The 23,329-nt window shown below is 38.0% G+C and overlaps 1 protein-coding gene across 1 annotated transcript in view; it reads right to left on the bottom strand.

Moving 5' to 3' along the window:
- Nucleotides 1-10,768: 10,768 nt before the first annotated feature.
- The window catches only part of LOC121945336 (CUB and sushi domain-containing protein 3-like), a 232,487-nt gene continuing 219,926 nt past the window's right edge, over nt 10,769-23,329 (bottom strand). The window contains exons 65-71 of the mRNA XM_042489465.1: nt 19,249-19,428; nt 18,653-18,718; nt 16,295-16,453; nt 15,771-15,883; nt 14,883-14,970; nt 12,268-12,409; nt 10,769-11,086 (exon numbers count right to left, since the gene is read on the bottom strand). Coding sequence (XP_042345399.1) covers nt 10,927-11,086; nt 12,268-12,409; nt 14,883-14,970; nt 15,771-15,883; nt 16,295-16,453; nt 18,653-18,718; nt 19,249-19,428 — 908 coding nt within the window. The 3' untranslated portion in view covers nt 10,769-10,926. The remainder of the gene's footprint in view (nt 11,087-12,267; nt 12,410-14,882; nt 14,971-15,770; nt 15,884-16,294; nt 16,454-18,652; nt 18,719-19,248; nt 19,429-23,329) is intronic.

Here is a 23,329-nt window from a genome sequence, read left to right as displayed (position 1 = left end):
GCAGACTGGGGTGGTGGTCCCTCTTTTCAAGAAGGGGGACCGGAGGGTGTGTTCCAACTACAGGGGGATCACACTCCTCAGCCTCCCTGGTAAGGTCTATTCGGGGGTACTAGAGAGGAGGGTCCGCCGGATAGTCGAACCCCGGATTCAGGAGGAGCAATGCGGCAACCTGGCCAAATGAGATATTTTGACGAGACTAAAAGTGTTTTTATATGTACGCAAAAGACAACCATACATATATTGTCATAACAAACGGCCAACAAGCTTTTCTTTGGTTGGATTTGAGTGCAGCATCCAGACAGGACAGAGTATAAGGATAAATAAATGGATGACAAAAGAAAACATTGGTCTGTAGCAGAGCAAAGGATGAAGGCCAGTGCAGCTACAAAACAACTTCTGCTTTTAGATATTCCTTTGTACCAACAGCTATGTGCCAACTGTGAGGGAACAAAAGGACGACACCTGCAGTGTCCGAGTGAAAAATACTGGACTGCATTTTAGATTTCTGCCCTTGGAAATATTATGTTTTTTTTCTGTATTACAATACACTACCTCCAGTTTTCTACAGAGAATAAAACTGCATGTGTTCACACATTTATATTCTAGTAATCTAAATGGCACCTTCTATTAATTACTATATTTTTCAAAGCATTTTTAACAATAACAATACTTTTGGTGTCACACTGTATATTTTGTATCGTTTTGAAACGTGCTGCGTTATGCAATGCTTTCTTTATCTCAGTATGTGTTTTGCAGTTATTTTGCACACAATTCTAGGATTTTTAACTAGAAAAAATACCTTCCTCCGTGTGCTATAGTTGCTGTTTTCATCCAACAGAAAAAAAGGCATTTAGATGGCAGCTGTTCAAAGCTGTACTATATTAAAATTCAGCAGCAGAAAGAAACTGTGGATTCTGATTATGACTTTGACTTTAAAATCATTTTCAAGTGACCTTCATTATATGGCTTCAATTGTGCGAATCGATAGTAAATGGTGCAAAACCAGACAATGGCAAAAAGCTCAGGAGTGACCTCTCACTCTTGGAAATTTTGTGTCCAGATGTCACACGCTTAGGAATCTGGAATAGACAATAATAGGACAAACGACAGTCGCAGCCAACCAAATTATTCTTCCCTTTATAAACCAGTGAGCTTTGATAATTTGGTTGTGCAAGTCTGTAGCAGAAGGAGACAAAAGTGAAAGCCAAGAGGAATCCAATGTCCTTGTGTAGGATTTAGAGGACTGCTACAAGTCAATAGATGGCACCTACAATGAAATTAGTTTGGGAGAAGATAACGCATGTTGTTACAGTGTTGGTCTGGTCCAAAGAGACTGTTCAACACAATTTAGCAAAAAGCCAAAGAGAATAATCAGCAGACTGTAGGGACAGTTTGGGTCATCCATCAAACAGTCGACGACATGTGACAAAACCTAACCGCCTCCATACTCCCCACTTCATGCATTATGTTGCACACAAGCACCATAATCCAGAGCCAGTACGCACAGTCAATAACTAGAGTGACTAGAATTACCACCTTGCGGTTGTATGCCTCCACACACCAGTCGAGTTGCACTTACACTTGCATTCATGTCTGTGAAAACATTGATGCTTCACACACACATTTTCCCCCCAGTAGCACAGAAGATCGATATCATCAGCATGTTGAATAATAACCAAAAAACATAATGATGTCACAGTGAAGTTGACCTTTGACCTTTTGTATGTATGATGCAATCACTTCATAATTTTATCCTATCAGCCATTTGTGTGAAATTGTGTTGTATTATATTACATTAGTGTAAGAATTCTTGAGTTAAGGCCAAAAACATGTTTTATGAAGTCACAGTGACCTTTGACCTTCGACCACCAAATTCTAATCAGTTACATCAAAGTTTTTCAATAAAAAAAAAACCCCAACAGTTGCTGGTTTGACACTTGACAAGTTTGATGCTTTTTGATGTCCTTCATGATAGTAAAATGAATATCTTTGGATTTTTGCTTGGACTGTTGCTTGGGTAAAACAACCTATTTGAAGACATCACTGTGGCTATATAAAATTACATGTTACATGTTTCGCTGTTATCTGATATTATATTGCTGAAAAGAATAATTGAGAATATAATGGGTATAATAACTGATAATGAAAATAGTCGTTAGTTGCAGCCCTGAAGTCTGTTTTACCGCATGAGTGATGTGGATTTATTTACTAACAAATAAAATCTGCCAAATTATATTTTTTTAAAAAAAGAAGATGGTTAGCTGATGTGCTGATCTTGAATACCAGGATGCAGCTGTGCCTTTGTGTTTTTGTGCTTTTGACCTAGCCTGAGCAGGGGGGCATTCAAAATACACATATCCAGTGATCCTTGACACCAAAATTGCACGTCACCCTTTAATAGCTACTCAAACACCACATTGTGCCTTTCCTCCCACTGAGACAAAGTGAAATTCACAGTTAGTCACCAGAACACTGAATGGAGCTAAATAAGGGAAAAAAAATGTATACTTAAATAAATGACCTGTGCTTGGACTTGCTACTTAGCTGACACAAATCCCTGCCATGCACAGCCACAAGTTCTCTCTGTGTGCTGTTTAATAGACGACTTAAGCTGTCCTCTTTCAAAAGGCGCTGCAGGCACCTCTATGGCACATTAACATCAGCAGAACACCATGCGATTATTCCTCGCAGGACAAATGTGCTCAATCATATGCTTAGATAGCATCATATGTGGCACACTTTCCCCTCCTCTTCAGTTTTATGCTGAAACGACTTCCACTTCCTGCAGAGCATGCATGATAACAAATCCAAAATGTCAACGTCCTATGATTTATAATGCAGTCCTTAACTGAGAGGTTGTACATCATGCCCACACATTCAATGACAAGATGAAATGTCACATATTAATTCATGCCTCATAACTGCAAATTTTTCCCGCCCTCCAAAATGTTGCAGTATAAATGGTCCGATCAGTGACCATTTTTTTTCAAAATGCGTCCTTGTATGCCAGGTCCTTTACGCAGATGGACTCTAAAGCGCATATTATCTGATATTCAAAGACAGGGGACCATTTGTTGTGTTCATCCATAACACAGACAAAAGAGACGGAAGAGTGAATCATGGTTCAGCACATCAAGTGAGTGATTCAGTTAATCTGGAAGGCTTTTTGATCACATTTGCTGTGATGTTCTTGGTGGTTTCGAAACACAAAGTGAAGGACTGTAAACACTGTACAAACGTAGCACTTTACACCACAATGAAGACAAGTTCCCTGTAATATTTTATGCAAAGTAAAAATCTTGGTCTTACAGTTGAGCTGCATTTCAATTTGACTGTTGCACACAAAGTCAGTGTGATGTGTTTTTGGCTTGTTTTTGCTGCTGTATTAACAGAATGTAAGTCAAAGAAAACAAAGGGAGTGCAGAAATGCTGTTCAGTAGTTTTGGTTCCCTGAATAAAATATTACATGTGCAGTTTCAATTATGAAGCCCGATTACTCACTCACAAGCCGGAGTGATCAAAAGCAAGCTGCTCTGTTCTGTTGTGGGGTTTCTTTTCTCTGGATTTTCCTCAGGGGGAGCGTAGGAGTTTTTTATGACTGCCATGATTGAGGCTTTGAGAGCTGATGAAATTACAATAATGCGCCGTGTGTTTTTAAAACCGCACTCATGTCCTTCGTAAGACTCATCCTCCATACAGCAGAGCACATTACCGGCTTCAATTTGATGTCTTAAGGCTTTGCCTTGTGGGGGAAATGATTTTCTGCAAGTGAAAAATGTCACATGTGACAGATGCGATTGGCTGGTCAAAAGCATTTTTTTTTCATAGAACAAAAAAAAAATCTGTTGTGTACAGCTTCTTATTTCACATCAAACTTCCTTCAGGAGCGTGTCACATGGCATTAGAACCTAATTTAGAAAATCTCCACAATTAATTGCTGAAGACAGGGGGGCTATTAAATTGGACACCCTGTGAGCAATTAGATCAAAGATGTCATGTGCTGAGAAGATCTTTAGTGTTCACACTGTGTTTGTACAATATATCAAGGTCATATGGACCTGGCTCTAGGCTGGGCTTTGTAATTTCCTCCTAGCTATTTCTTTCTTCTGATGGTTTTACATTGGGTTCTACACAGGAATCTTACATGTGTTATTATGTAATTGCGCCCTGAGCCATCAACCTCTTTATATTTTTATATTATTTATAGAAGGGTGTAATGTGCATGTATGATGATGTCAATATCACTCAAGATCACTATAAATGAATCTATAATTATAAATATATACATAGTTAGTGAGGTATGTTATTTTTGATTGAGGCTGATTCTGAAGTGCTCATGGCAAGTGTCAGAAATGATGTTGAGATGTAACAGTTGATGCACGCAGCCCATTCAAAGTTTTGCATTCAGAGCATTAATACAGCAGCAAAACACTATTTGAAATGTTGTAATTGAAGTTTCTCTGTGGTTTGCTGTGGTAGATGGTCCAGCTGCATGTTAGTATATGTGTGTATCCCACTGGGTGCTTCAGTACTCCAATGATCTATCTACCTGTCACTTATTTTGTTTCTAGCATGGCACTGTTTTTATTTACCTTAGTTAGCTGACGCTATGCTAGCTCTATGTTTATTGAGGTGGCAAAATGTGATGTTAAAATGGCACTTCAGATGACATTCAGTTGAGGTGCTTTTTGGCAATAAGCAGACACACAAATCTGTAAAGATGCAAATACTGTAACAACCGCTTGAGCAGCCCTTCAATGGGGCTTTGGCGATACTTTAGCTAGTAAAGCTGTTGTGTTGTTTAAGTGTGAAGTTTTCTTTACTATTTACTATTTCTTGGATTGGTACAGTAACTCTTGCTGTCTCTCCTGGTTGCCCAGCCCTTGGTTACCCCTGTGACAACAGAAATAAATACGTGACAAAACAATTGAAGAAAGTGAATCTTGAGTGAATCTTGAGTAAATAAGCGTATTTCCAAAACGGTCAAACTATTCCTTTAAGGGTCTGTTGGAAAACCTTTACTTTTTCATGAGGTTAGAAAGAAATCTAGCAACACATATGCATCTAAGAACAAATCAAAATCATTACCCTAATTAAATATATGATTTCCCAGTAGTAGGGAGATCTTGTTAAATTTTGGATCCCTTCATGATTTATGTTGAGAACTGTCTGACAATCACACACATAGGACTCACAAAAGCCTCTTTGTGCTCAGGGTCAACAACAGAGATCGCCCCCCACCCACGCACACACACCCACACCTCTGACCCCTCAGCTGCTGACATGATAGATAGTGCTGATCGTGCTTATTGACCTCAGTTTAACATCCTTCAGTTCACATCAACCAGAGACTTCCTCAATCTACTGCAGGATATTTCCCTATGCCCATGTGATTTAGCTGTGGGTTAAAAATTTATTTTGCTGAAATGGTTATGGAGGAATTTACATTATTCATCCACTTTAAGATTAAAAAGGGTATATTAAACTATATAACTCTTCTAGGTCTTGCTTTTGGAAACTGTTCCACAGAATATTAAATCCTGGTCTATTTTCCAAGACATGAATTTCATTGTTATGAGCGGTGAAAATGCTGCTACTTAGTGCACGAATCATTAGGAATTTGTGCTCTTAAAAGTCTGCCAGATCAAAATGGATTAAGTTCTGATTCCCTTAGTGAAATGTGCACAGATGAAAATGCTGAGCAAAATGAAAAAATAAGGATTCTTCTTTTTTTTTTTAAGCCTAAGACTATTAAGACATGACATTCAGACAGCTTTACCTGCATTGAAGTATGTCTGGTATTTCTTCGGGGTTTTTCCTTTCTGAATAGCTTTCCATCTGCATCAAGAACAGTCCACCACCCTGAGGACATCTGGCCAATGAGAGCAGAGTTGTAGAAAATGGCTCATTAGTGGAAGACTGAAATATGCAGCGAGAGAGAAGCTAGTTAGTCAACTGACAACCCAGCATATAAGAGCCAAAATATCCATGGAAGCACACACGACTCATTACGCTTTGACACGTGTGAGGAGGAAAAAAACCCCAACAACTTTACAACTTCTGCTTCTCAGAGTAAACACATTGTACAACACAGGATAAGGAGTGAAAAACTCCACCTGTTGGAGGATTCTATCAACAATACCCATTCAGGTCAATAAGACACCCTGCTGTTTTATGTTGGTGAGAATTATTGTTATGTACAGAAACGCAAGAGCTTCCATCTATCATGCAATGTGTCAATATTGCTGGCTGCCGATGCTGTGTGGTGTGATTTCATGGCACACATTCAGCCCTGTGATGAAAGTGGAGGAACGCCACGGGGTATCTGAACATCAGAGGCAGCCAGGAACATCCCTTCATTGTACCCGCACATGCACCTCTGCAAATTGATTTTCTACAGCAGGCACATGCCCACGCCAACAGACCACGAATGCCTCCACAAACAGGACAGTGAAATCAGCTTACTGCACTAACCTGCTCAGTCACCAGATCGCAATTGAGCATTTGTTGGATGACATGGTACAAACGGCGGCACTGCTTAACACCAGAGAGCTTTCTCAAGGGATTTTCCAACACAGAAACCAGAGCTCTGATGAAGCTATGTGTCGCTCCAAGAGCAAACAGGGGGTCAAATCACTGTTTAGAGGGTGTTACTATTAGTGCATTACACTGAGCAAACATCCATACTGAACAAACACTGTGAGCCTATTTGACATATTGGACTAGCACCAGCTTATATTACATCATCACCCAAAGGGTGATGAAGCTTCAGAGTAACTTCAATGGAAAATCCTTCTGGCAAATATTTCTAATCCATACACAAATCCCAGGCTTAGACTTTAAAGTATATGCTTAACCCTAGTCTGAAATCAAACCTGTTCCTGCCAGTCAAGAGCATGTTATTAGATTTTTTTATGGGGCCTCTTCATACTTTCTGTATTGAGCGTTCTGTGATCTTGGTCACGCTCCCATGCTGTTCGTCTCTACTTTGATTGCAGCAATTAGCTTCATCTTAGTCAGTTACAAAATGTCCTGACAAACTGTCACCTTGTCATGTAGACTCTGTAGAATGCATCCACATATTTCAATCCAGACTGTCACTCAGTTCTCTATGCAAGTATTTTTTCACTTTCTACAACAGCTGATTCTTCGATTTGTTGGAACATTAAACTTTAATAAAGATAACTTTGACAAACTTTTCTCAGACATACAGCTGTTCTCTGGAATTGTACAGCTTCAGTTACAAATGCATATATTGTAGATACCATGTCATGGTAAAAACTGTTATTTGTGCAAAAAAATAAAAGCCTATTTTTCCCTTAAATGCTCCAGTGGGCCTCAAGCAAGAAATGATAAACTAACAAATTTTCTATTATTTTTGTTTGTATCACGATTTGTTCTTATTTTGGTAGTACCCACTGATTACTGGGATTCACCAGGGTTTTCAAATTTTTTGCTGTTCTCTGAGGTAAGAGTCAATTTTATGAGTGGTCAAGAGCAGTCTTATCAAGATAACAGAAAAACATCTTGTTTTCACAGGCCACAAATTGTTGCCTTGTCCAAGAACAAGTAGGTTTTACATTTCAGGAACATTTTAAAAAATGCACGAAAATCATTATCATGTTTTAGAGTAACTGGATTATTAAATTCCAGGACTAAAAAAATAGACTATATTTGATGCATTGATCCAAATTACTGTAAATTTAGTTACTCTGCATCCCTCTGCTGACCAGTGCTGGAATGTAAATTAGGACATTTATTCAAGTTTTGTACCTAAATACAAATCTGAGGACGTTTTACATTATTTAGGTATTTTAGTCTCATGTCAATTTCCAGATTTACTCCACTACACTTCAGAGGGAAATATTCTACCTTTTAAACCACTAATATTATTAGATAACTATGTTATAGATTAAGACTTTTGTGGACAAACAATATAAAAGTATGCAAGACTATACAATACAATTTACAAAACTGCAATTCATGTCACATGCAAAGTAAAGTACATTCAAATGTCATTTTGTACCTTTTCTGTAGTAAATTAAAGCATTTTTTTTTTTTTACCACTGACAGTGACACAAAGAAGGTTAAATGACACTCGGAAAATGTTGAGATAGGGAAAACTCAGAGGAGCTAATGCTGCAGTTTGACTGCTCTTGAATGCAGGGAGATGAGAATGATGAGAAGTCAAATTATACAACCATTTCAACTTGAGATTCTGCTCACACCAGGTGTCAATGTTAACAAGGATTATTGGCCACAATGCAATGCGACTGGCATTGCCTTAGGACAGAGATGATACATGTGCTTATTTTGGCTAAACCAAGCAGTGGTCAGCAAATAGAAAATTCATAAAAACATGTGTAAAGGTGTAACGGAGAGAAGCAGCAGACTGAATGATAAAAGCTTACTGCAACATCTTTGTTTACACTGTGAATACTGTTGCTGAGTTTCATAACACCGGCATCTCTATTAATAAAAGAGAGTAGCAACATCGAACTTCATTATTTTATATTTTATATATAAATTAAGGATTTATACATTGCTGATAGAAAGAAAAAATACAAAACATTTTTTGATCTTACATGACATTTACATGTGAAATTTTACACAACATATTCAATAACTTACAAATGCTTTATTTGCATAAAAAATATATCTCTTTACAAAACTTTTGTAATATGTACATATTCATATACACAGGTTTCTGAATGGGATAACAATTTGTGTGGTACATTTAAAAGCATTCTACTCTACTCCAGAGTCTGATGTGAGACTGACTTGCCATATACTGTTTTTACCAGGTGCATTTCTTTCCTCATCCATAAGAAATATGAACTCGCAAAATATATTACATATCGATAACACAAGACATCTTGCCAAAGAATGCCATCAAGTATCAAAACTGTATAAATGTACAAAATGTAACAGCAATGACAGGAATCAACATAGTGGTACAAAGTACTATAGCAGCAATTGCTATACTGGTTCACTTTTTGCCAACATGCACAGGTATGAAACTATGAGCTGCTTTTCAAACACACCTCCTCTTAGATAAACCACCAGAGCTGACATCGCTCAGCCAAATCATTGCAAACTGTGCAGATAAATTACACTGATGTACAGTTTCACTAATGCAATAAATGTTATGTCTTCCTTAAAAACATATGCCCATACAGTATTCAAGGCACTGCAATGATGTAGATGATGTCAAATTCATTTTTCATTTTAAAACGTGGATGGACTTGGATGGACATACAATACTGATGGTGGCTCGTGTTAAAGTGTGCAAATTTTTTTCATGTATACTGTACATTTGTTGGCAGAAGCTGATGGTTCAGTAAGACATTGAAATAACCATTTGTATCAGTGGGTGTCAATAAAATAGGCCAAGGCCATGTATTTATCAAGTGTCTCAGAGTAGGAGTGCGGATCAAGTATTTACTGACTAAGGCACGGTTTCCCAAAAGAATTATGCAAACACAAACACTGCTTAGTTTATGAAAAGCCAGACATGGTGTGGAGGTTGCACTTGTTCTGTCTTGGAATTACTCTAAAGTAAGGCAGATGCATGTCAAACTTTTTCTTTTCAACATAAAACAAGTCGGCAAGATTCATTCGACCTTGGACTGACACATCTTTGCACTTTGATTTACCAACATCCAGGCTTAAATAAACTTCTGGGAAACCTGGCCAGCTGTAGGTACTGTGCACTGCAGGTAATCTCGACTTTGTCATTCTATAAAACCTGAAATATCTAATCAAGGAACTTCTACTTTGAGATTCTTGATATATACAGGCTCAAGGCTGGGGTTAATTCACACCAAATTTGGTTTATTTGGCACACTCAGAGCTGGAATATCCTAAACTAAAATTACCCAAACTAAATCAGTTTTCAGATCAGTTTCAATAACTTAAGATCTGGTTAAATAGATGGATGAATCCCACATGACCATTATACCGAAAGGTACACTTTGCCTAAACTAGACTCTCAGACTAGTCAGCAATTTAAACTCTCATACCTGATCATTTCTGTCAAAAACTAATTCATCGCACACAACTTGATAATAAACAGTAATATGGACTATATCTCTTGTGAAGAAAATGCACTCCATTGTTGTCACAGAACCTGCACTGTAACAATAAAAGCCCTAGCATTCCCAGTGGCACTCGAAAAATTGTACTGCACTTCAGTAATTAAATCCCTGGCCATATATTTCTTCAATAGGAGGTACCATCCAATTAAGAGGTATAATTGAGCATATAACTTTGAACAGACTACAGCACAGACACTATTCAAAGAGAGGCAGTTTCTTCTCCACTTCCTCATCTCCTCTCACACACCCCACTGCTCGGAAAATAGACTCTAAAGATTACATTGATCAACTCACAGTTGAGAGGCTCTTTACCTCTATACGAGAAAATAACTTTCATCAGGATGAATACAAGACTAAGACAAGAAAAATAAAAAAAAGGGTCTAGATGTGGGCTGTTTTCTTCAAAAGAAAAAGTTTAAATTTTTCATTTGGCATTGTGAAGTAACCCCTCTATATTTATACTACAGAGCATAAAATACTCTATTTTATCTATATGCCAGAGGCTCTTTTATTCATAAAGCCAACACTCACAGAGTGTAAAGAACACCCCTCTTCTCCGAACTACGGGAAGATCCGGAAAGGTGTGGGACCTCCCCTTCCTCTCTCTCAAATCTTTGATCTTTTGTATACGATCGATTGCAACTGACGTAAGCGTTGCTGAAAGTGTGCTTTATGTTTCTGAGCAATTCTGTGTCTTTGTTCTAAGTCATCAGAAACAGGGAAAAATATAAATATGTCGATATATATTCATGTTAAGCAAACAAGGAGAAGTGGTATTCCCCCTTATGTGTGTGTCTCTCCCTCCTGTTATTCTCATACTCAGCAGACATCAAACCATGGTGCAGATGGTGTTGAGATTGGGGTCAAAGCGGACAACTTTCCCCTCAGCGGCTTTTGTGTTTGTGTTGTACATTGGATTCTCAAACGTGGCCTGTCCATTGTTGTTCTCATGGACAGAACATCCTGTGTACTGCGCTTTATCTGTTTTCCTGGGGAAAAAAAGGAGGTTTCATATTAGTTGAGAGACAGTGGCCCAATTATCTCCCCTCCTTCCAATCCGATAAACATGTCTCCATTATCTTGGTGTGGACAGCTGCAGTAGGTAAATGAGGCTGAATTGTAATTATTGTTGAAAATATCAGTCAGAGGAGCCCTATGCCAGTTCACTGGTAACTAACATAATGAGTGCAAAATTTGCATGTCATAGTTCTGCAGAGGCTCTTCTCAGTCACTGTTCATACTTAAACCTACGAAAAGTAATGCGCTATAATTCGTACATAACCCATGTAATCCCTCTCTGCCTTTATTTTCTCATTTTCTTCTGAGCCGGAAGGATGTGATCTTGTGACCAACGGATTATACTACCGTATATATATAAGCAAAGCAGGCAGTCAGACAACATAGCAAAAAAATGGTTAAGTCAGAGTAGGGAGGAAGGTCAGGTGGTGGACATGTCAAACAAAAATGAAGGGCGCACATTCTACCAGGCGAGCCCCCAAATTATAACTTAAGGTGCATAACATGACAGGGCACAACCATAATTCTTTTCCTAAACCTAACCAATAGAGGCACTATTTTGTAAGATGTCATACAAACTTTTTGAATTACTTTTCCATAGATAGCACACAAATTGTTGCATGAGGATATGTTGTTCTACATTTATGTACTGTTCTGAGAGATAATATTTTAAATTAAGATAAAAATCCACCCATCTACACACTGTACACATTCATATAGCGCATATGTATATACAGGGCACAGAATATACTGCATATCATATTGAAGTTGCTCTCATTAAAAATGCCTGACGTTGCTGCTTTGTAATGCGGTTTGGACGGTAACACGTTGACTAATATTGCATCATGCTTTGAAGCCTCTCACAAAAAAGCTTCTGTATCCAGTGAGGAACCTTGCTGCAGTAAAACAGGCCGTGGAAGTGGGCCACAGTGTACTATCTACCTCATCTTGATGTATATTTCCTTTGGCTGCAACTCTTAAAACATCTACATGAATCTGGGTTCCTGAAACTTTTTCAACATCAGGTCTGTAGTGAGTAACTTTTAAACTCAACATGGGACACAGACTCATGAAAACTTACTACTTTCTTTCTCATGTGGAAACAAAACCAATACAGAATGCAATATAGAAGACACCAGGATACACTACATACCGCTGTTTGTAGAGATAAAATCCAAGGCCTGCAAAGATGAGGGCAAAGAAAGGCACAAGGATAGCGACAGCAACAGAGCTGCTGTTGGTGGAGGCGTTGGTTTCAGGGTCAGGGAGTGTAACATTCTCTCTCACACTCAAACCTGAAAGAAAAACATTACATTTAGCAAAAGAATGTGGTAAATGTAAAAGAAGAAGATCTAAAATATTCAGACAAAATGGTGCAAACAAAAACAATGAAGACAGAAAATGGAAAAATAGAAAAGTACGTATCATCTGTTGGTGACGATAATGATGATGGTGATGATAATGAAGTGGAGGATGATCACAATGATGACGAGTTGCAGATGCAGCAGCCAGTTGATAAAGACGCTAGCCATAATGATGACGCCGATAATGATCACTGCGACTGTGATAATCTTGTTGAAGACAATCATGAGATGAGATGACAACAGGAACGTTGAGCGCAAAGAAATGAGGGACGACAGTGTGGAAGGAAATGATCCACTCTGTGCTCTATGAGTGTGGCAAAAGGCAGCGGTGGAAGAACTGTGATCCTTTACTAAAGTAGAAGTAGAAATACCTGAGTCTAAAAATACTAAATAACAAGAGGTACTGAGATCCTTTACTTAAGTAGAAGTAGAAATACCATGGTCTAAAAATTCTCAACTACAAAGAGTACTGAGATCTTTTGCTAAGTAAAAGTAGAAATACCATAGTCTAAAAATACTCAATTACAAGACCTACTGAGATACTTTAAGTAAAGCTAGAAATACCATGGTCTAAAAATATCCAATTACAAGAAGTACTGAGATACTTTACGTAAATAAAAGTAGAAATACCAAAGTCCAAAAATACTAAATTACAAGAAGTACTGACATCCTTTTTTAAGTAAAAGTTGAAATACCATAGTCTAAAAATGCTCTGCTGCATATAAAAGTCTTGAATTCCTGTTACTTACAGTAAGCAAAACACCTAGGTATTAATAGCAAAATTAATTTAAAGTATCAAAGGTAAAACTACACATTTTGTACTCCTCTCAAAGGGTTATGTCATTATAAAATATTATTAAATTAATTTTATATAACTGGTGAATACATATCAAATAATGTAGTTTGTCATGTTGTGTTTGGAGCTAATTTTACATACTTCTGATACTATTGGGTAACAGTTGTATATCACTGCAAAAGTAACTAGTGAAGTCTCAATAAATTTATGTAAGTATAAAGTGATGTATTTCCCTCTGAAATGTACTTGAGTAAGTAGAAAGTAGCATAACATGGAAATACTCAAGTAAAGTACAAGTACCTGAAAGTTGTACTTTCCTACAGTATTTAAGTAAATACACTAAGTTACATTCCTCAACTGACGATAGACATGGTGACACACTATTCATGAAGGTACATGGTCAGTAGAAAGCAAATGTTATGTAGCTTTACTTTTCAAAAAGGAGGTGGCACAAATCTTTGAGTGAGCCGTTTAACCTAGACTTATTAAAACATACTTTTCCCATAGTAACAGTAGGTGTGACTAGAACGAAATCTAAGACATGTTCAGCATTTCAGTTTTAAGTTCATCACAATTATATAGATTGCAAAGTGGAACCGACTGTTATTTCACAAAACATGCTTTCAGGGTTTCTGTTATCCATTAATTCCCTAATTTTTTAACCAGAAAAATCTGTTGAAGTCTGTCATGTTTAAATTGCTCCGGCCACAGTGTCCGATGAAAATAATTCCCTCTGACCCATTTACCAAACTAAATGCAATGCAGGTGTTAGCTACAAAATCAGTTTATGTGCGTTGTTTTCTGTCGGAATGTCCTGACTAGATGCTAGCTATGCAGCGCTGCTGTTTTGAGCTAAACTTTTGTTGGATACCCTGCTTTTATTTCCTCTCCTCCTGTTGCACGCTTTGAATGCGCAACAATCATTGATTCATGGAATTTAAAGTTATTGAAACAATTCCTCCTGATTTAACAACAAAAACCTAAATAAGGTGGCAGCTAGTTGAAGGGAGATCATCGGGGACATGAACGTTTTTGGTATGTAATTGCTAATAATAACCCACTTGCTGTTGGCTATATTGTATGTCACATCCAGTAAATGTCACAACATAAAACATGTGTTTTCACTTTAAAAAAACAAATGTCGGAAGACAACAAGTACTTATTTTTTCAGTAGTTGTTCACCAGTATGACCTCAAGTGCATAGTTGATAGGCATGTAGCATGTGTTTTCATTGCATAATAATATTATAACTTTAAACACATTACATAAAAGTACTGTCAATTGTTTTCAAGCTCAGTAAACACAATCAGATTTGACTGGAAATTTACTGGAATTTGTCAAGGACATTGAAATCTTCCACAACAACTGGACCAGCACTGGAAACCCTGGCTTGTATACAAACATCTTAAACTCAGATTTATGTTGAGAACAGAGAAACTCTCTTAGTGCCAATTTCTGCCACTGAATTATTCATTTATAACAATCAAAACACATTTTTTGGGTGGAGTAGGGCTTCATATATCATTGCTTTCTCTATTTTTATTGTGAAAATGAAAGATGAAGAGTGAACAATGGCAATGTGACTCAGTGTTCTGAAAAGACACTTACCAAGTCTCTGTAGTCCAAATTGTCCATAGTCTTTACCCTGTATGAAGCCTTGGAACACATAGCTGCCACCCTCAGGCTCAGCTGATACCTAGAAGAAAAAAAAACCCACAAAGCTTAAAAACAAAAACATTGTATGTTTTCTTTTCACAGCATGAATATTATCAGATTTTTCTTGGCACCTAAGAGAGTGTCGCATTTATTCCACTAAACATCAAAAACTGCATACAGTATACTGTATTTAGTATGACAGTCAACACACTCTGTCATGCTACATTCAAAAATAAAGCCTTTGTTTCTCTGAACCTCTCTTTAGAAGCTGTGCAATATGCTATCAATAGCTCAGTGGTGTGCAGTCAACTGTCACACGTTGTTATTAAGTGGACCTTGAAGTTTATTTTAGAAGAGGAACTTCAATTCCACCAACGAAAATTGTTCTGCAGTCATTCCAGGTCCCTTAGATGTCAGGTGTGTGTCTGAGCTTATTCAGCAAATTGTCAATGCGGGAATGCTGAAGTGACTCATACTGAGCCACTGGTGCATCTGATGTACAGCCAATGTAAATATATGTAAACAAAAAACAGACAATAAGCCAGGAAATTACTATTCAGCTTGTTGTCAGTTTCTTCTCATGTATTGTGTTTTTTTTTCTTAGCTGGCAAGTTAAGTAGGATGAGAAAAAAATGAATAATGAGGAAACATTGGCTTGATTCAGTCCAAGAAAGGCTTGTTTTGGCTCCCGAGGAGTTGCAGCCCCATTGCCTGCAATATTATACTTGTCTGTCAGACTGAACAAACAAAATAAATGAAATAAAATAAAAGACAGTCACAGCTCTCAGTTATTTCCAAGACATCACTGGCCAGCTGCGTCAAATTCCTGTGTATACTCACAAATCCATCCATTGCCCAGGTCTCATCAGTAATCCTGCTCAAGGAGCTGTGGGCCAGCGCTCTCATCTGGTACAGCAAGAGCATTAACCGTGCCTCCTGGCGCTTGTACACTCCTACAAGGTAGAGGACAAGAGGCAGTACGAGGAATGATGTGTATAAAGAGATGAGGATATACAATTGTGAGGGAATCATAACAGAAGAAACAAGACGCAGGAAGGGGAATGAATTCAGAAACGAAGTAGAGAATAGAAGCAGTGAGAAAAGATGAGAACAGATGAGAAAACAGCAGGGGAGGGGGGGCGAGTGACTTTTGAGTGGGCAGTTAGTCAGTCAGTGCAGACTAATACATCCGTCTTTACAGCCAATAGTTAATTTCCACTCTCATGCATGAGATCATTTGGTGATTGACTGATTGACATGAGGCACCCTCAAAATAAATGGAAGTGACACACAGAGGTAGTGAGAGGAGGAGAGGCGAGGCAGAGGGGAGGAAGTAGGTGACAGATGATTTATAGATGACTCACCAGAGAGCAGAAACTCTATGCTACTGTCGGTTAAAGTTACATTGACTTTCCCAGTTGTGGCATTAAAGCTTGTGACTGTCAAAGTCATTGGCTGTTTCTGGCCTTTGTAATCGTAGGAGCCCTTCCACACAAAATCAGGAGCAAAGACGTCGTCAGGAACTTCGGAAAAAAAAAAGAAAAGTGCTTATTAAATAATACCATTAAAATAATAGCATAAATCAACTGTTATATACCATACAATTATATATGTAAAAGTTATCATTCTATATCATGTCTAACATGTCTTTTTCTTTTCTTTTTTTTCTGAAACATCAAATTAATACTATGATTTTAATATGAGCTAAATACTTGCACCCACGCTGTAAAATGGTAATTACACATGCATTGGAATCAACATATCAAACAGCTGATAACGGTCTTTTCATTCAGTTTGAATAATATCAAGTTCCTTATAAGCTTTGACAATCTCAGTTAATGATAATTAAATACATTCTGAAAGAGATAACTCTGGACTCACTCTGTGAACTCGGCAAAACTTTTTTAATAGTTTTGCACTGATTAAACTTTTTGTAGAACTTTTACAGCACAGTCATTATCTACCCATAATTATTTACTTGGGAATTATGAGTCAATTATCCTCGCAAAAAGGTGAGTGCTTGTAGTTAACAACAGGCACTAAAGCTAATAATAGCCAGAATAATTATCGCTGGCACAACAAGTTAGGGTTTAGGAGGTGGAGAGGGGATGTAGATGCCAGGTAACATTTTTTTGCAGCAACCAATGCTGCTAATAGCGTCTCACTTTGTATGACACAGATGAAGCAAAAGTAAATGTAATTCTATGGCATAAATACAGGCTGACTCTCTTTCACATTACAGTTCCACCTTTCTGGGAAAATCTGAATATTTTACCTGAGACACTAGCAAATTTCACTTTACATTGTTGGTCTAATTGAATGTTTCAACAAAATACAAAATTGTGTTGGAACAACCACCCCACATGCCAACACTGCCATTTGCAGCATGGCTGGTGTGGTTAAAAACAGCCCTTGGTAAATCAGGGTTTTTGTCCATTATCCACTGTGGTTGGTGGATTCCAAAATCTACCATCCATTTAATTCATCCCTTTTTTTGGCTGGTAAATGGAACAAACCTAGCAACCACTTGCAAATTTAACCAACATTTGACTAGTGGCTGCTTATTTCAAACCCTGGATACATTTTGGTAACTTATGGCAAAGATCAAACCTGCCCTAAAAAAAAAAATTCTGGAGGAAAATAAGGGTTATTTTTCTACGTATTTCTTTTTGCATTACTCATTTTGACCACAAGAGGCTGCATCACACCACCAGTGGACTTTTCATTTCTCTCTGCACTCTAAACACAACATGCATGTTTTATTATTCAAGTTCTGATATACGACCATTTTCATGTTACATAAAAGTTATGGTCGCAGTGGTCACTGTCACTTGTTATAGTACACTGTGTTTGTGTTTTCTCATGGTTTATCTTCAAAATGCAAAATGCGAAATCTAACATCAACAGAAGTAGTTACCAGCAGCCTCCAGCAGGGGGCACTGTCAAAAGTTTGATGCTAGACTGTATGGGCCAAGTCTAGCATCAAACTTCCCTGTGAAATATGAAGCAATCAAAAATGAGCTGACGGGCCTGAGTGGTGATTTAGATTTGGTCATTCAATAAACAGTGTCCATGCATGTTGTGTTTAGAGTGCAGAGAGAAATGAAAAGTCCCCTGGCGGGGTGCTTCAGCCTCTTGTGGTCAAAATGAGTATTACAAAGAGAAACACGTAGAAAAATAACGCTTATTTTCCTCCTGAACTTTTTTTTCTGCCCACCCCCCCCAAAAAATGTTTTTTTCTTGCCCCTCAGGTATCTTAAGCATGTGCATGCATATATTAGTTGTTACCTTGTTGCACCACTGCATCATTTTTAATAGTTATGAATAGACAAATTACGCTGTATGTACTACAAACTTATTGCACATGTTTATGCCCTGGTGTTAATTATAGATAAGTATATTTTTATACCAATGATCCACTCTTAGTCGCTTACAAAGTGCTGCATATGTGACTGCAAAAGAGCAATGACAGAACATGTTGTGGTCATAATACAAAAAATAAACATCAGGGTATATGCTATTTTTTTCCCCACACAGTATGGTAACTACTTTTCCTTACTGTAAGAAATGCTGACTTTGAGGTATGGTACTGAATACTTATGGCCTATGAAGATGCTTAAACCTAAATGATTTTGATGACGACTAACACAGATTTAGCCACTGAATGGGACTGCTGATCTCTGTGGTTACCAGTTAAACAGCTTTAGCAATTCAAAACTCACCATTTATTTTCGGGCTTGGTGTCCCTGACACGGGTTTGACAGTTTTCTCATGTGATTTGGAACCGACTGCAGAAGAACATAAATATGTATGTCACAAAGATGTAGTGATACACAGCGTGGCTTGACAACTAGAGGATGCTGAAAAAGTTAACACTGTTCAATTGTAACATACCGCCTACATTATACTCTTCTCACTTTGGTGAGATCTCTGGCAGCTCAGTTCATACAAACATTTACAAATCAATACACTGTTGAAACTTCAAGTTTAAAAAGAACCTTGAGATGCTTATTGCAATTAGCTGACAGTACAGCAACACAGTGGGTTTACAGAAAACACAGAAACCAAAATGTCTCATTATATTAGTGACTTATTTGACTAAACTATCAGTGAGCAGCAGAGTAAATGTCACTTTCGATAAATTTAGAAGCATATAAAACAAGTACAGTACAGTACAGTACAGTATACACTGCCATACTGTCCACCTCCATGCAAATGCACAACGTTTCCCTCAACCTTTTAAACTTTTACTGCATCCCCCCTCCTCCCTGCCATTTTCTCAATCATCTGCCCTTGAAGACCTCCACCAACCACGTACCTCTGCACACAGGCACCTTGCCAGTCCAGCTGCCGTCGGAGCGGCAGACGCGGTGCTCTGAACCCCCGGAGAGGAAATAACCTGGCTGACAGGTGTACACCAGGGTATAACCGTAGGAGGGCAGGTCTAGACCCACAACGTCAGCGTTGGCCGGGCTCCGCGGCTGCTTGCAAGAGTGAGCTGGAGAGCAACAGAGGGCAGATGTGTTAGTATACACAAAATGGAGCCAGATGCACGCACGCACGCACGCACACACACACACACACACACACACACACGCGCGCGCACACAGATAGGCACAGTTGGCCTTAGGCAGATTCTTTAGACTAAAGTCTTCATTCTGGGTGGCAAGATTCACACACACACACACACACACACACGCAAACACACACAAACACGCAAACGCACACACACGCACGCACGCACACACACACACACACACACACACACACACACACACACACATATATAGACACATGCACAGACAGGCACACAGATCAACAGGAAGATAATTAAGCACTAGCTGGGGAGAAAGAGACAGAAAGAGAGAGAAACAGATATGGAGGATTGTTAGAAAAGAGGATAAAAAATGAAGTACAGACATTTTACAATTGAATTGAGCTATTAGAAAACATATTGATATTTTAATTTGTCTGTGTTTCTTTTCTGATATGAATATGGACACTTGTGGCTCAGCGGCTACACTGTCTAATTTTAGGCTGATTAGCCTTCAAAATGTAGTGAGCTTAAATTAAGTCAAAACAATAACTGTTAATTGTTATGAGTCTCCCGCAAACTCTATCATTCAGCAAAAAAATGGAAAAAAAGAAAACATTTGGAGTTGTTTTTGTATTTCTTGAACTAATCAAAATTTTCAAGGGCGAGAACAAAACAGACTAAGGTGATTGGTGTCCTTGCAAAACAGTGCTGAAGTGAATGTTATTGTGAAACTTGCGAGAGTGTTTTTCATTACGGGGAAGTGAATATAGGTTGCAAGGTCACACACTTATGGAAACTGAGAGGAAAAAGAATGCTGAATGAAACAATGGGCTCAGACGTCCAGCCTAAGTTCGATGTCAGACTTATGTGAACCAAAAACTAAAAAACCACAAACCACTAAAATGTATCTAATACTTGTTTTTTAATACCACAATTCAGTTTTGACTTTCCTGACTGTGACTTTCTTAGCTTATTTAATAATTCTGTGTAGAAAAGCAGGACAATGCTGATTATGGATAGTGCTGAAAAGATTTGCTAATTCAGAAACTGGGTAATAAAACTGTGACTGCCGTGTTGCAAAAACGCCAGCTTCTTATAGACAATATTACATATTTTCATTCTCTCATGAGTGGGTTGAGTGTTCGTGGTTTAATTTTTCACATCAACAAACTCTAGAAAACAAAAAGTTATGCTAATCACATCACACCACCAAAACACTGAGGGGTTGAACATTCAGGCTCAACAATAACATGAAAATAGTGAAATAATTTTGCAACTTGTGAGCGAAAGAATATGTTGCCAGCTGTCGAATGGGAGACAGATGCAAGTGAGTCACAGTACCAAATTGGTCCTTCATGGCGTCTTAATGACATTAGTGGCTACTGGGTGTGAAAGGGATGCCAGGACGAAAGTTTCTGGGTTTTATGAAAGATGAGAAGACTGCAGGAAACTCCTTGTGCTGGATATTACTTTTGCTGGCGTTTAAGCAGGTAAAATTTTGTGTGTATGCAAGTCTGAGGACATACGTTTCTCACTGCTCTTGAAAATTAAAACAGGTGCATCAAGGTGAAAGTTATGTGCCGAAATCCAGGAGGATACTTCTCTTATTCATCATAAACTCAGCTGTAGAGGGGCTGTAACGATTTAGTATACATTAAGAAAGACTGATGAAGAAAGCACAAGGACACTGTGTAAGTCACCCGTTTGTGCCACCCAGAGCGTTCTCAACGAGCTGATAAATCTGCCTTGAGGAAATCTAATGCGGTATCTATTTGCACTGCAAGAAAGAAGAAAAAGTGCCTCATACTGTAAGTTGAAGATATAAAGTCTGGAGACCTAAATAAATAAAGACATTCATAATTAAATAAACACTCTTCTTACTGCCTGAGCACAAGTCTATGTAACCCATTTAAAATTACAAACTGTCAGCACATGTCCAGGGTGATTGTAGAGTTTGTAGACCATGAATTCGGAAGACACTTACAAGGCCGATGAATTGTTGTATCAAAGACACGTCACATCCCTCATCAAGTCCTGTTGACAGTGCCATGTTTATTTACACTTCAAACAACACAGCAAGCTTTACTCCCGAGATTACACGAGGCCTCAAAAGACATTTTTGCTTTTTCTGTCACACAACACCGTGTAATTTTCTTAGTTCAAAGTTGGTATCTCTGATAGGGACTAAGTGCATTAGTTAGAGACACAGACAGACAGAGACCGATAGAGTCTGACGCACAGAGACAGCCCTGCTGATGAATCTCTTCTCGAGCCAAGGAGGCTGGCCAGCTACAGACAGCAACAGCAGGACACGGTCAAGAGGACAAAGTGAACTTTTAAATTACAATGTTTTCTTATAGCTTCCTCTCCCCAGTATTGTTTGCATGTCTCATTGTACAAAGAGAGAAACTCCTAAAAATTATCACCAGCTGGTCAGAGGCTGGCATGTAGGTTTTAACATCAGATCAAAGTTCGGTCTGCTATAGCACCAGTGTCTGCTGAATATATTTTGAGAATATTGCTGGTTTGTCCTTCAGGTACACTTTCTGTACTTGTTTAATGGCAAGCTCAAATGTAAAAATGTCAATACTTTACGTATTGTTGTTTTTCAAGACATCAAAGTGGGACGGGAAGAAATAGGGGGATTTAGATTGTATACCTATAAGCAAAAAAATATTAATCCCATGAAAAGGTAATATGATTAAGATCCGGTGATGTTAAACTCTGACTTGTGTCCATTGCATCTATTACATCTATTGTGTTGATAATCCCTCCGAGTTTTTGCTTTCGCCAGCAGAACACGATTGGTTGGCTTCACTTTTAAATCCATTTAAGTGGCTTCACAGTAACAGAAGACCATTTAATCACAGAGAAAGGTATTTTAGAGGATTTATGACTGTTTTGACTGAGGGTCAACACAGCGTGTCGGACCCATACAAGAGCACTCATACTCAAATACATATACATAACTGCAGCTTTCCCCCCAATGTATTATGGGCAAGACAGCCCTCTGGGTCTGAATGTCCACCCTCAGGGCTGCATGCTTGAAAAATGAAGAAAAAGAATGTTTTACATCGATGGACTGAAAATGAATTCATAGTTTTATTTTATAGCTGAAATTCACAGTGACCTTTTGGTTTGTGTTTCCTCCACAGATGTAATAACTCCAATCTAAAATCAATTCACAACAACCAAAAAATAATAATACAGGTACATGAACGGGGGTTTCAATGATGCATTACAGCGCAGCTTTACAAATTTAGCACTTATGCCGCCAATGTCGAATACCAGAGTAACATAATGTTACATGATAAATAAGCAGACCTATACAATAAAGATAGTTACTTCATTGCATAAATGTGATATATGCATATGACAGACCATGGATCTTAAAATTAGCAAGGTCTTTTAATGACAGCTCTCTAAAAACAGAGCCTACAGGATGATGTGAATGTAAAAACATCTACTGATGTTTTTACCACTTGCTTGTTGGGATGAAACAGTTACCTGTTTCAAAATAAAACATTTCCAAAATTTCCAACTGATAGTATTGCCATTTTAAATTATGTTTGTTATTATTAAAAAGCATCTTTGATGACTCCACTTGAAAAACTCATAGGAAATACAGCATCAGCCAAAGTTTGAAAGTGTATACCAGACTCACGGCCACACATATGCTAGTTGAAGAGCTAAGGTGCTGCAAAGTTTGAGAGCAAGATAAGATATCTGTAGAATAAAAATCAAGAAATTAGGCAGGTTTAACTTAACATCACCTGTATTTATAAAATGACGGATTAAAGATTTTTTTTTAAAAGTATAGGGAGCTAAAATGTTGTGACCGTCACACATACATTTTTCTATT

Source organism: Plectropomus leopardus, chromosome 7 (genome assembly GCF_008729295.1).
Source record: "Plectropomus leopardus isolate mb chromosome 7, YSFRI_Pleo_2.0, whole genome shotgun sequence".
Lineage (NCBI taxonomy): Eukaryota > Metazoa > Chordata > Actinopteri > Perciformes > Serranidae > Plectropomus > Plectropomus leopardus.
Note: the sequence above shows the minus strand (reverse complement) of the source record. Positions and strands in the feature narration are given on the sequence as shown.